Source organism: Hippocampus comes, unplaced genomic scaffold (genome assembly GCF_001891065.2).
Source record: "Hippocampus comes isolate QL1 unplaced genomic scaffold, H_comes_QL1_v1.1 scaffold319, whole genome shotgun sequence".
Classification (NCBI taxonomy): Eukaryota; Metazoa; Chordata; class Actinopteri; order Syngnathiformes; family Syngnathidae; genus Hippocampus; species Hippocampus comes.
Genome location: NW_017806090.1, coordinates 1,374,021 through 1,388,217, shown reverse-complemented (window position 1 = coordinate 1,388,217; position 14,197 = coordinate 1,374,021). Strand labels below are relative to the sequence as shown.

Here is a 14,197-nt window from a genome sequence, read left to right as displayed (position 1 = left end):
GGGGGGACCCGAAGACAGTGAGGCCATTGACAAGAAGAGGAGGAAAGAGAGCATCCTGGGAGGAAGGGGGACTTGGTAAGTGAGCCATATCTCACAGCTTGATGGTCCTTGTAAGATCTGAAGCGGTCCTCTGTTCATCCGCTGATGACACGGCACTCTGTCTTACTTTGAGTTTAGCGCTCACTTCCTCCCTCATAGGCAGCCTCTGTCTTAGGAGCATCCTGTGACTGTGGCACGCAGGCAGCAGGTGTTTCGAATTTATTTTGAAAGTTTCGCCCCCAAAGCCAGTATCACTTACCAAGATGGCATTTTGTTGGCATGTCTATCATAGTAATTGCCTAGGTTATATATGTCTTGGGCGAGCACTGGTTGCAATGATGTCACCTTAAGTCCAAAAACCTGTTCGCCGACATTCCTAAGATTTGTCAGGTTGATTGACAGGTGCCTCAATACTCCTCTATCAGCACAAGGCAAAGCTTTGTTCGCTTTCGTTCTTGAGGTAACCTTGTCGTGTTTCGCGCTTGCCAACTCATGTAAGCAGTCAGAAACGTGACGCAGATTTGATTAAGTGCATTCCTAGCGGGTAAGACATGAGAGGAAGCTGGAGTACAGGATAACAAAATAAATTCGTGCCACAGTCATAGGATGTTCCTGAGACAGAGGCTGCCTATGAGGGAGGAAGTGAGTGCTAAACTCAAAGTAAGACAGAGTGCCATGTCATCAGGGAATTATTACATTTTTAATTGATGAACTTGATGTTAATTTCTCGATAGTTGGAATTTCAAACCACTCTTTCACAGGAGCCACAGTATTTGGACTAATGGCACCCCCTAGTGGACACACACAGACAAACAACCATCCACGCTCACAATCACACCTCGGGACAATTTTGATTGTACAATCAGCCTGCCATGCATGTTTTTTGGAATGTGGGAGGAACCCGGAGTACCCGGAGAAAACCCACGCAAGCACGGGGAGAATATGCAAACTCCACACAGGGAGGCCGGAGCTGGAATTGAACCCAGTACCTCTGCACTGAGAGGTCGACGCGCTAATCACTGGACTACCCGGCCGCCCAGTAGTTAACTAGTCAAATTTAATTGTGTACTGGTAGGCCAAAAGTTGCACTGGCCGTGGGGGGGAAAAAAAAAGTTTGCTCATGAGACATTTGTTCTATGAGTGGGCCGTATTCATTCTTCAACAGTACTGAATTGAGCCTACTAGTATATGGACTAAGTCTTTGTATGTGGCTCAAAGAGGTGGAGTCTGGTAGTAGTGAGTGAGCCTCAGGGCGAGAGCAGTGGGCGACAACCGATTCTGCATGAGTGTACTCACAGCGTTTTAATGTTCGGGGGGGTCACAAATGATGAACCGCGATATAGTGAGGGAACACTGTGTTGTGTTTTTTCCCCCCATTCTTTTAATGATGGCAACTTGTTTTTGTACAACAAAGATTTTTTTTAAATAATCCAAAAAACAAAACAAAACAAAACAAAACCAAAAAAAGAGTCAAGTTTGTCAGATGCGTGTGAGCTGGTGCCAGAGGCTGGACGGCAGGATGCTCTCCACCTTCTCCATGATGAAGTTAAGTGGTGCAAACAGCGTGCTCAGGAACTGGAAATACACAAGTGGGGATTTTACTAGAAAAATAGATAACATGAAAGAAAGAAAGAAGGCATACATCTATTCGACTAAAAAGAAAATATACATATTTTAAACAAAGGTTTCACCAAAAACACCAATTTATAACCCCCCCCCCCCCACCCGTCCCCCCCAAAAAATTGAGAAAACGGGCTTTTTGTGAAAAACATGCCAAGCAGAACAGTGGCTGACGGTAATGTTTTTTTGCATTTGTGGCACAACAAACTGTAAAACTACAAAAGCAAGACTGAGAAATGGCTTTGGATGGCAATTTTTTTTTTCCAGATATAAAACTAAGAAGTGCGACGTGAGTGATGCTGACTCACTGCATCGGCGACTTTTAAAATTTGACTTTGTTACTCCATGAACTGTGTCATGATTTCTCACAGACTCGGCAGTTTGTTTTCACTTTACATTGGCTTACAAATCCAAATTTCACAGCGCTGGTGAGACTGTTGAAAATCATGTTTGACGAATATATATATGTCGATGGGAAACAAATAAAGAAAAATCTATTCATATACAACGTTTCCTTTCGGAACTGACAACAAAAGTTAACATCTTTTAATACTCTGAAAACGATGCTCAAATGGGACCGAAAATTGCCTGTACAAATTAACTACATTTGAATGATGACCATTTCTGTGACAGTATTGACATCATTTCCACGTGGGCGTGTGTGCTAACCGCTTTGGCAAAGACGCCCATGAGTTCCGGGAACTGATGCGTGAGCAAAGCCAGCATGGCGGTGAAGGAGCAGAGGCCGGCCGTGAAGAGGATGAAGAAGGGGAGCTCCTTCTTGGGGTACACCGACACCTCGTGGAACACTGCTTTACACGCACACAAACGCACACAAAGCGGCAAGTCAGCGACGTGGTCACGGGGCCGGAAGTGGGCGGAGTTAAAGGAGTTTACAGTCAAACCTCAACGACTTGGTACATTTTCTCTAGAAATTAACAATTTGAAAATTTGCGGGGTCTTTCTGCAACGCGCAAAGATTCCTTTCGAAGGCACCACTTGCAGGGAGGAGCAGCTAGTCAGTCAGCTTGAGAGCAAATAGCAACGTGACGGAATATTCCAGTCGAGGTCAGACAGGTAGGCCGGTCTCTTCGTGGATTTGACGGCCAAGAGAGCAGGGTGGTACACTTCTCAAGGTGATGGCAGAAAAAAGTCCAGATTGCTAATGGCAGTCATGTACGTCAACATTTCACAAATATTATAAATCAAGGTAAGACTGTGTATAAAAAAATGACAACACCTATGTCCGAGTAATAAACATCATAAAATGGCAAATAGGAAAGTAGTAATTGGTATTATGGGTTGCCAAGCAGCGACAGACATCCCAGACTCCTCTCACTCCGAGCGCATTTTTTTGCAAATCCAATTATGTGTAACCAAATTGTGCTTGGCGGCATCGTCTGAGGTATATTTAAGGTTTAAATCATGAAAGTAGTCAATTTAACGTGTTTTTGTACTTTAATTGCGATTTGCATCAGGGCCTGGTCGCTAACAAATATGGAGGGCTCACTGTAATGCCAGCAATAAAAAAAACAGGTCACTGATGTGCGTGTGAGACATCAGCAAAACTCGCAGGACTTCGGCTTGGCGTCAGTGTGTGTGTGTGTGTGTGTGTGTGTGTGTGTGTGTGTGTGTGTGTGTGTGTGTGTGCGCCTGCCTTACTGGGTAGCAGCTCTCTGTCTGCCGTCTCTGTGCAGATGGGATAAGGATAGAAGAGATGACCTTTTTCCAAAGGATACGGGATCATTCTGAACGCTACACACATGGAAACATCTGATGAGTACATGTTGAAAGAGTGCATCAAGAAAGAATTCACACTTTTTTTTCGCCTTCCCCTTTTCGGACATTTTCGGAATAAGTACGTATCATATAAAGATGTGGGGGGGGGAAAGTGAAGTGCTGCCCGACTTACTGCCCTCCCAGGTGCAGTGCAGCAGATTGAGCGCTCCCTCGATGCGTTTCCAGTGCTGCAGGTGGAAGAAGGCGTACGCGATGGCCTCGCTGTCTCCTCGCTTGAGGATGTGCTCTGGAGGAAGGATCAGACTCTTCATCTCCAGAAGGTACTAGGAAGGAGTCACGGCACAGAGAAAGAACACAGTCAGTCAGTCACGGGACCACCAACACGCCTTTGTGTGTGTGTGTGTGTGTGTGTGTGAGACACTGACTTTGGGAACGTGAGGGTTGAACTCCACAGCTCTGTGAATTGCTTCTACTGCATTCATCTCTGCGGTGCTCAAACCTCGTCTAGACGCAGCTTCTGGAGAGAACCTGAATGGATGCACGCATGCACATAGCAGCAGTGTAGAAAGTTTCCGAGTTCCAAAATAGATGCCTGTGAGGTGCAGGTATTATTATTTTTTTTTTGTCGATTTGAGGTCGCCAGCCTGATGTTTCACAGTACTGCAGAGTTATCTGTCGAGCGACCTGACAGTCAGCGAATCCTGATGTCGAATTGTCTGGCTCTTTACTGGCTCAAGTTTAGCCACTCCAAGTGTTTGGCGACAGTGTCAGTTGAGGCCATCAGCAGGTTGCCTAAGAATGCGCTTGCGTTTACTGTATTTTCTGATTGTATTGTCTACATTCCCTTCGTGCTAAGTATCTGTGGAGAGATTTCAATTTGTTATCACTCGGGGTGGTAGGCTCGATTAAATTGGCTCACCGTTTCACTTTTAACGAGATGTGCCGTTTGTGTAACTTAAGCCACTTGTACTTTGCAATAGGCACGATGCACTTTGCCTTCTTTTATTAAGTATGAAATGATCCCAAACCTTTTGAGCTAACTAGTTAGTGTAACGTTGTGACCTGGGTCATGTAGCGTCTTGACGTGTAGCATTTATGTGTGTATGTGTCGCGGTAGTGTGTTGTTCAGTGCAGTGTGACATTTAATTAGTGTATGTTAGTATGTAGCGTCACTGAGTGTCATTAAATGTTGTGTCTGCATTGCTTGTGTGGTGTAGTGGTTAGTCATGTCGTGCGCAGTGAGTAGTGTCGAGAAGCGCGACTCACTTGTCTGACACGGCTCTGGCTTTGAGCAAAGCTGCTGTGTAGCATATTGTTGCAGATTTGGGTAAGCTGATATCTGTCACAAACACAAACACATACATACACACACGCACGCACACACAACTACTACTTATTGAAGGGGAGGCATCAAGTCAATTACTAGTTAGTGTGCAGACAAGATCATCAAGTGGGCCAGTTTCACTTAATTGGTCTGAAAATTATTTGATTTACTCCCAAAAATTATGTTCATTCTTCTATCTATGCCAGTGACGTATAGTGACAGGCAGAGGCATTAAATGCTTTTCCTGTATATTGACATGCGTGTGTCATACTCTGATACATGACCTGTATAGCCTGCTTCTTATTGTTTCTTAGTGTACCTCATATACTGACGTGTGTGCGTGCGTGCGTGCGTGCGTATGGTCGTACCGTCGTACTTGGCAAGTACGGCCTGCACGTCGGCGTAATTTTGCAACTCCAGCAGTGACTCCAGCAGGTTTTCGTGGATGTTGAACATACTGAGGAGAGGGAACTCCTTCATTAACTGGAAAACACACAACTGTTGTTACATGTAATAGCAGACAGGGGGCGACGCACACGTCAGCGGACACACAGTGTGTGGGCGTGAATCGGCGTGGTTGCATTTTCTGACTTACATCTCTCATCATCTTCACCGCCTCTCTCGTCCGGCCAAGCTTTCTGGAGCACATGGCCAGTCTCCTCTTGATGTACACTAACACGTTGGTGTCTCTTCCTGAGGAAACAAAGTCAAACACTTCCATGATACAGGGGACATCAAATTGTAAAGTTTCTTTTTCATGTGTGTGGCTACTCACTGTGCTGGGCTTCGTACTGCGTGCCGTGGTGCTGTAGCTGCTGGCTGCGGCGGTAGCATCCCTCACCGGCTTTCAGCGCCTGTTTGAACAAGCGCTCAGCCTCCATGATGGTGGTGGCCTCCTCCTCTGCCAGGAGGATGTACGCCGTCGCGCAGCTGTGTCGTAACGACAACGCGTTTAGCTTGGAATGGCCGCTGAATGTTAGCGCTGGGGCTCCACAAGGTAACGTACTTCACCCACTTACATTTTCATGATTGAAACTATCATTTACTATCTGAAACTAAATTATCTTTATTAACTGGGGCGTTATGAAGACATTTTGTGACTATTTATTTTGTTTTTTTGTGTGTGCGTCATTTAATATCTAGAAATGCTCATCACTCTCTGCCCACATATACCCCTTAAAAAAAGGTGCAATTGAAGGCTGTGTTAAATGTTATTTTTCATTCCAATGATACCTTGGCCGACAAGTTTATTTTGTTCTGTAACCACACTCGCATCTCAATTCACTCGTACCTGAAATCATCATTATTCATTGGAACGAGTATCACTTGTTCCCTCACTCTGTTCATCTTTCCGATGCATCGCATCACTTCCCACCCCATCTTTCACTTTCTCATCCTAGTTTGGTACATTTTTCTTTTCACCCATCCCTTCATCCTGAAGATGAAATAGGAAAAGTGTTATGTACTCTTCCAGTTCCAGAGCTTCGTGTGCGGCCGAGATGCGTGCTTGCGGGTTTCTCTCCCTCCATGCCTTCTGCATGACTGATGAAAACAAAGAAATAAAGAGTTTTAGCATCAGGAAGGTATGGAACGGCACACTCGAAAGAGGTGAAACTAACTGGCGTCGGCGGGCCGCAGGTGGTCAGAGTCGCAGGTGAAGAAGGTTTGGTGGTCCTGGGCCGACAAGTTCATGTCGTAGTACGTCAGTGGCTCTCGGCCGGTCACCCACGTGTACCTGCGGAACACCGGGACATGCTCAGAATCAACAACTTTGTCCTGCTGAATGGGTATAAAAAAAGCTCAACCTGGCAAATGATGCAGGTCTCGTTATTCTTAAACAATTGCTCTGGGTTGCGAAGGCGACGTGTACAGGTACTTGCACTTCGGGTACATTGTTTTTAAAATCAAATCATCTGTAAGCTACAGGGTAATGCTGTTTGGAGTAATATGAAGGTGTCTTGGAATTGCAGTTTATGAGATGGGGTAGTGGGGTGACAATTATTTTTTGTTTTTCCAAGATTACGTCAGATCTCTGTCCATATCTCAATTGCTCGTGGTTATTGTTCCACATCAAACTCATCCGAGCACAACTTTATGAGAAAAGTAACGTCCCTAAATGCTTCACAATGAGTAATCGTTGCGTCCCAATACTTTTGTCCAAAGAGTGTGCAAGAAGCAGAGAGGAGAGAGAACAGAGAGGGAATCATGAAAAAGTGAAGATCAAGACTTCGAAAGATAAAAGAAGTGGGAGGGAAACCAGTCGAGAATAAAAACGGGCGAGCGCTATTAGAGGGAACGTCTCAAAGGCGGCAAGGAGGAGGAATGCCAGCGTGAAGGGGACTCAACATGAAAGAGACCCAAAAGAAAGACAGACAGACAGACAGAAAGAAGTATATGTGAGGGGTCTTACTTCTGTCACTTACCGATTGTACTCGGCCCCTCGAAATAAATTCAACGGGTTTCTCCAAACTTTACATTCTGTAGGAGAGAGAGAGAGAGAGAGAGAGAGAGAGAGAGAGAGAGAGAGAGAGAGAGAGAGAGAGAGAGAGAACATTAATTCATTTTTTCGGTCAAAGAAGGCAAGCTTAGAAATAGCAGGCGTGTAAACAGAAGCAAAGTACTGAGATGCCATAACGGACATGATAACTAAGAATTAAAAGGGACCTACTTGTCCCCCCGCCCCACTCCAAAATGGAGAACGTGCTCCATTTTAAGCGGGGAAACAGTCAGTCTGAGGTGGAACAAGACAGGTGCCGAGACATCATCTTCACTTTGAGTTTGAACTTTCCATCATGTCATACGTGTTTAAAAAGAAGTTAACCCAGCACTAAAAGGAGCTGGCGGTAGACGGTGAGCGTCCAGGCTACTCACCCGACACACTTTGCCGACTTGAGTCAGCTTCACCATTGCTGGTGCTGGAGCTGCTGGGGGAGCTGCTGTCCACGCCGCCCAGCAGGGGGCGCAGGTGGCTCACAGACACCTGCTCGATGAAGGAGGTGCCGTACTTCCTGAAGTACCACCACTCAAAGATCTGCAAGAGAAGGAGAAGAGGCAACCATTGGAAGAGGGGTCTTGAAAATGTAATCCGGGCCAACAAAATATTGCAGCACAGTATTATGAGTTTGAAATGATAATAAAGGATTTTGAAGTTATTAACAAATATAAAATTGACTTGTTGTGCAGCATGATCCTGGCTGATCCCTAAAAAAAAAAAAAAAAAAAAAAAAAAAAAACGCTGCCACCTGCTGAACAGATATGAAATGATTTACAATGCAGACATGCCTGATTGTCAGTCAGGGGTGCTTACGTCATGGGTAGGTGGTCATCGTGGCTTTTTTTGACGTATTTATACGTCATGGGGAATAAAAGCATTCAACCAAATTAATTTTGTATTCATTCACGTCAATAATTGGGGAATTTGCTGTAAATAATTAAAGAAGCAAGAAGTAGTAAATAATTTTACATGAGGGTCCATGAATTTTATTTATAATTGAAGAAATGTATTACATATTATTTATATGTAGAACTAATTTGGTGAAATTATTCGTTTACTAATTTATCATCAATACATGTATAAAAACATAATACACATTTCACATACACATTTTTACTTTTTTTTTTTTTACTTTTTACTCATCTTCAAATAAGCTGGCCCAATTGTTCAAAAAAATAATCAAATATTGTGTATAAAATGTCTAAAAACATGAATAAAATCCACATTTTACATACAGATTTTTACTTTTTTTTTTTTTTAACTTTTTACTCATCTTCAAATAAGCTGGCCCAATCAAATGTGGCCCGTGAGCACAAAAACTTTCCGACTGCTTCATTGGAATGATGTCGGCAACAATACACGGTGGAGTTCAATTAGATGCGTGGAGTTGTGGAGCAGCACGGCGTCCATTAACTCAAGGTTTTGAATGCGGAGATGCTAGAAGACAATGTTAATGGCCACGGGTGCTCCAGCACTTTACCCTAAGTGCAACGCTGTTGCAAAATGCAAACATAAATGCTTTCTTATTGCTCAATGTGAAACGTAATACTCATACTCTTGCTATACTGTATTGCATTCAAAATGAAAGAAAAAAAAAACATCCTATGAATTAATTGAGAAAACTGATAAATCAGCCAGGATAAATCAGCATGTTTTAAAAGGACATCAGGACAAATTTGCTAATAAGCCTCAATTTGGTGTTAAAGACGCCACCTGGCTGCTCGCGCTTAAGCGGAATTACAACTTTTGCGAATTGTCTCAGGGAACGTGCGAAGATGAGGAGCCTGCAGGGAACAAACGAGCCTAATTACCAGATGAGCTATCTTAAAGCCGCACGGCGACACAGAAACTCAAGAGGTAAATAAGAATGAGCAGATTTGCTTCAGTCGTCTCGATCCCGGCTGATTGCCAGTTCATGGCGGGGCACATAGAGATGAACAATGAACTGGTCACCAGTCAATGTCAGGTCACGCCTAAACAAACAACGGATGGCAAGTCAGAATGGTTTAAATCCCTTTTGGTTTTGTTGCCAATCATTTTCAAGCCACCAATCAACAGACGGCAGAGTGTTGAGCACCGCCTTACGCGAGCATTCGAAAAAGCACCAGTCGGGACAATTCGGGTTGGATATTTGGGGTTTAGCGTTTTCCACTTCCACTTTCAGCGGAAAGACACTAAAATGTCATCATTAAAACGTAGCCCTACTTTACTACGACGTAAACAAAGTGTGCTCTTACCAAAATGAGTCCTGATATGAGGGAGGAGGTGCCCGTAAGAGCCACGTAGAACTTGGGTGTCAGGGTGTTGAGAAACATGCTTACTGTGGAGAGACCAGGAAGAAAGATGGCGGATTAGTGAAAGCTCTCCCCCACCCAAAAAAAAAAAAAAGATGACTGAGTCATTCATTGTGGGCAATTTTCAGTCACTTTTGGTTGCATTATTTCTAACAGGAAGTCGGAGGAGTATTGTTTGGTTTCCTGGTTTACACATTCAAGTTCTTTTTCTTTCCCTTTCACTTTCAACTTAATGGCTATTTGGTGGGAATGGGGACCTCGCCCCGCCACCAATAGCAGAATTTTTTTTTTGTTTTTTTTTAAACATTTATACTGAATTGTAATTTCGTATAAATGCTATAGCATGGTGGCAAAGGACTACTACTACTGTACTATTGTTAAAATGAAGCTCCTCAACTCACTGTAGCTTAATATGGAAGGGAAAAAAAAGATTTAAAACATGGTCATAAAACCTACATATTTAGACATGTTTGAGAGGAATTTATTGAAGGAGGGAAAGAGACGAATAAAGGATGGAGAGAGGAAGAATGAATTCATCAATGAAGGAAGAAAGAAAGGGGCTCGCCAGTGACTCCACCAGGTCAAAACAAAAACAAACACAGACTGGAAACCCTATCACTGGTCTTGAAACCCTAACCCTTATTTTAAACCTTAACCCTGACTTGGAAACACAATTTCAAACCCTAAACCAGGCTCGGCTCAAATTGCAATCCTTGTCTTAAACTTAAACCCTTACCCTGTTTTGAAACCTCACTTTGAAACCTTAACCCTTATTTCAAAATCAACCATGTTTTAAAACCATAACCCAGGCTGGACTCTTCCAATGAAACCCTTACGCTGATCTTTAAACACAAATTTTTAGCATTAATTTATAGCAAGTACCACTTCCACTTCCGACAGCCTGCATCTCCCATTGCATAGTATCAGTTTTATTTACTTTGTACAAAAGTCGCGAAGAAGATGGACCTTCGAGTGTCTGGCTTGTCATTCATCAAGCAGTGGCGAGCGCGGTTGGGACAAAGGCGGCACTCAGATGAGCGGCGGGCCAGCCCGGTCGACACGTGTGCAAACAGAACGCAGCTGCTCGGCCATTGAGTGTCGTGGAGTGGAGCCTCTCGTCCTTTTCAGAATGAGCTCATTGACGACGACTACTGCTGCTGCTGACTCTTCATCCTCTTCCAGTCACGCAGTCGGTGCACACTCCAGTATATTTGCCTAACGTAGGAGTAGCTGGCCAGTCTTGTGTTGCTCCGGTAGAATTAAACACTCATCAAACGCATTAAATTCAAATGTAACTCAATCGTAAAACACTCCACCTTTTCATCCCGAGTGACAAGCGTACGGAGGTTAGCGCAGTAAGCTGATGCAGCAGTCTACGTCTCCACTCAACATCACAAACAGATGGAGTCAAATAGAACACCGGGATCCAAATCAGTCATTTGACTCACAAAAAGTTGGTCAACGACAGATATGGCCAAGCCAACTGATGATGTAGAGACAAACAGGAAGTGTAAAACTACCAAAAACTACCTTCAATTTATCAAAACGGAGTCAGACTACGTTTATATGCAATCAATATTCCGCTTAAGGTCAAAATTCTGATTTCTGAAACATTCGGAAAAACCTGAGCAGAGAGAGTTACTCCCATATTTGAAGGAGAAGATGGAGACTTTTGGCCATCACAACAGAGACAAACCTACCAAAATAAAATTAGCCACCGCATTAGCATGGCTAAAACAAAGTGAGGAAGCAGAATTCTGCGAAAATAAAAGCAGCACCAGTCATTCAAATTTGTTCACAAAAAGTCGACCAGATCAATCAGAAAATACATTTCGTAACAACATTAGCGTGTCATAATAATGTCAAAAGGGGCAAATCAAAGTTCCATGATTCACAAAGTTATTCTGGCACCCCAAAGAATCACCCCACTGTGGACTGCTGCCATTGGCTCACTGTGCGAGTGGCAGCAGACAGAAGCAATCGCACGCCGCTGTGCCACGAGTAACCCGACAGCGCGAGCCGGCCGGCCATCGGATTACACAGTTCGGAATGAAGCTGGCCGGGCAATGCGGAAGGGTCCTCCAGCGCGAAACCACGGCAACCTCCAAAGCAGAGTGGAGGCTCCTCTTTGCTCGTTTCCACACACAAATGTGTGAATTAGTTTAGGAATGCACTGTATTCATTATAAAGCTATCGCTTCATCAATTTTGGTCATAACACAACGCTGCTTTGTCTTCATTCACATCAAAAGCCTTCGTCTTGGAGTAACAAGACACGTTCAATGATCGGGTTGTGCGCCGTAAGAGAAGATTAGCGTCGAACAATCAACCAGGCACGACGTGGCAGTGATTACCTTCATTAGCATTTGATGCAGTCAACATTTTTCTTTTAATGTCGTCAGAACACAATGCAAATCGAGCTTCTTTTGTTTGGTTGAACCCTTTCATGCACCCTGCAATCTGAGAACATGCTAAACTGTCCACTGTAGTAAGCACTGTCCCAGAAAGGGTTAAGCAAACGTAATGCTAATGAATTCCACTTTTCCGCGGGATGATCACGTTTCATGCAAATGTCATGTCGTTACAGGACATTCCACCGTGACACCAAACTCTTTTGTCTTCATTAAAATCGAATCGATTGGCTCATTCTGGGACTAATGAGGTCATACTCATTACATACAAATAGATAAGAAAAGTCAATTCAACTTTTCCAAGGCAGGATCAGGTTTCTTTCAATTTACATGTTGCTTTTCGTGAATATCAATTACATTTATCTAATTTATTTTAGTTTGAAAGACATCTGGCGATTAAAAAAAAAAAAAAACAACGAAAACAATAACCTGGAAATGTCAGCATTTTTACATTTTATGACGTGACATTGAGATATAACGCAGCACAATTTTGACCGATTAGCATTCGATCCATTGGTCAATTTCGTTTGCGACGGCAATGCAAATGAAGTCACTCTTTGTTGTTTCGTGTCATCCAGGCTTAACGTCGCACGTTTCTCCTTTATTAATATCCAATCCATACGTTAAGTGCTCCTTCTCTTCCTCTGTGGCTCGCTGCACTAGGAGCTCACAAGACAAAAATAGCCCGAGTCAGCAGTTACCACAGAAACACGATCGCTCTCTCTCACTGGGCTGTTGTGATTACCCCCCCCCCCCCACCCCCATTTATTATTTTATTTAAACGAGTGTTACCATGGCAACACAGAAAACTGCTTGCTGTCATTATACTAGCCAATGGTGGACAAACTGGAACACGGCTGGTTTAAGAAAAAAAAAATGCCTCTGGACTGATGTGAAAATAGTGTCGCCCCCTCACAAGCTGCTGCCAATCAAACATTGATCGTGAGCAGAAAAATCCCGTCTACTGTAACAGCTAGCGTGCCGTTCACGTTGCAGGCGTACAAGTGTTTCACGACCAGTTGTCAAAAATAAACACACCGGTCACTTCATGAGGCTCTTCAATCAGTTCGATTTTCAGACTACAAAATGAGATCATCTCACCGCGTGACCAAAACGACGATGTGTGATCATTTTTGGTTTTCGGGTGAGCTCACACTCTAATGAACACAGTCGGTCATTTTCATAAACTGATTTAGATTACAGGCGGTACAGTGGATGACTGGTTAGCATGTCCGCCTCATATTGCAGAAGTGCAGGGATTGCGGCTATGGCCTTCCTTTGTGGAGTTTGCAGTCATAGACAGTAAACACCAAAACTACACACATACACACACAAACACACACACACAAACTTTCAGAAACTATTTACAGGAAGGCTTTACAGTGGCTCACAGTTAGCCATCGAAGATATTTTAAAATTCTGCTCGTGCGCTATAAATCACTGAATGGTTTTACATTAAGGAAACGCTAATTGACTCTGAACCCAGTAGTGCTCTCAGGTCTGCAGACTCAAGTCAATTAGCGGAGCGCGGGTTTCAAAGCAAACACGGTGAAGCGGCATTTAGCCGTGATGCTGCGCACAAATAGAATACGTTAGTTGCCGACAGAAGTTGGTTTTTGGAGGATACAAAATGCTGTTGTCGTGTACGGTGCGAACACCTGAGTTCAAACACTGCTTCCTCGAACAGAGGGACTTATCATGAAACAACAAAGCCCCCCAAAAACAGGGGCTGAACATTTAGGGTACTATTCCAATCATTGTGTTGATTTTCATATTCATCGCTCCCGCTAGCCACTGCCAAAAACACTAAGTGGCCGAAATCTTTGTGGAATTTTGTAGATAACAAGAAATGAGAACTTCAAACGTCTCCCACTTCAAACCCTCCATAAAGAATATCCGGGAAAAAAAACAACAACTGATGACTGAATCACAAGACCTAACCTATGGCCCTCATTGCTCTTCTCCCGAATAACAGTAATGTCCCATTTTGCATGATTTAAAGTGGAACTCAACCAAATAAGTCAAAACTCCTTGTTATATTGTAAATATGCATAATTTGGATGTGTCAATTTAGGGAACTCCACAAAATGTTGGCCTGTATGAGTTTTTGGTGGATATTTTAATTGAAACTTGTCAGTCAATTGGAGAAGGGTTACCCTGAGTAGGGGACAAAACAAAATTTTCTACAGGCAAGATCACACAAAAAAAAACGTTCCTGAGAAAGGCCTTTCTTTCCCTACAAATACACACACAAAAAAAAAATAATAGTAAAAAAA

At 43.4% G+C, this 14,197-nt stretch overlaps 1 protein-coding gene and 1 long non-coding RNA gene across 5 annotated transcripts in view; one reads left to right on the top strand and one right to left on the bottom strand.

Moving 5' to 3' along the window:
• The window catches only part of LOC109530874 (uncharacterized), a 25,668-nt gene extending 13,127 nt beyond the window's left edge, over nt 1-12,541 (top strand). The window contains exons 3-4 of the long non-coding RNA XR_002171076.1: nt 2,806-2,811; nt 9,607-12,541. This is a non-coding gene — a long non-coding RNA (uncharacterized LOC109530874). The remainder of the gene's footprint in view (nt 1-2,805; nt 2,812-9,606) is intronic.
• st7 (suppression of tumorigenicity 7) lies at nt 1,380-9,541 on the bottom strand. 4 transcript variants are annotated; one of them, XM_019894814.1, is made up of 14 exons: nt 9,455-9,541; nt 7,595-7,754; nt 7,147-7,201; nt 6,343-6,458; nt 6,190-6,265; nt 5,499-5,653; nt 5,319-5,416; nt 5,092-5,221; nt 4,666-4,738; nt 3,825-3,927; nt 3,572-3,722; nt 3,322-3,414; nt 2,329-2,471; nt 1,380-1,614 (listed from the first exon to the last, which is right to left on the bottom strand). In XM_019894814.1, the coding sequence occupies exons 1-14, from the start codon at nt 9,530-9,532 to the stop codon at nt 1,519-1,521; spliced, it is 1,527 nt and encodes a 508-aa protein (XP_019750373.1). In that variant the 5' UTR covers nt 9,533-9,541; the 3' UTR covers nt 1,380-1,518. The 4 variants fall into 4 exon arrangements, with proteins under 4 accessions (XP_019750373.1, XP_019750374.1, XP_019750375.1 ...); XM_019894815.1 differs by having other exon boundaries at nt 5,092-5,206; XM_019894816.1 differs by having other exon boundaries at nt 2,329-2,468; nt 5,092-5,206.
• Nucleotides 12,542-14,197: the final 1,656 nt, after the last annotated feature.

Coding starts and splice junctions, on each gene's coding strand:
- st7 (XM_019894814.1), bottom strand. CDS start 9,532: ATGTTTCTCAACACCCTGACACCCAAGTTCTACGTGGCTCTTACGGGC. Junction 3,415..3,571: donor GCACTGCACCTGGGAGGGCA/GTAAGTCGGGCA, acceptor CCATGTGTGTAG/CGTTCAGAATGATCCCGTAT. Junction 2,472..3,321: donor AGACAGAGAGCTGCTACCCA/GTAAGGCAGGCG, acceptor GTGCGTGTAAAG/CAGTGTTCCACGAGGTGTCG.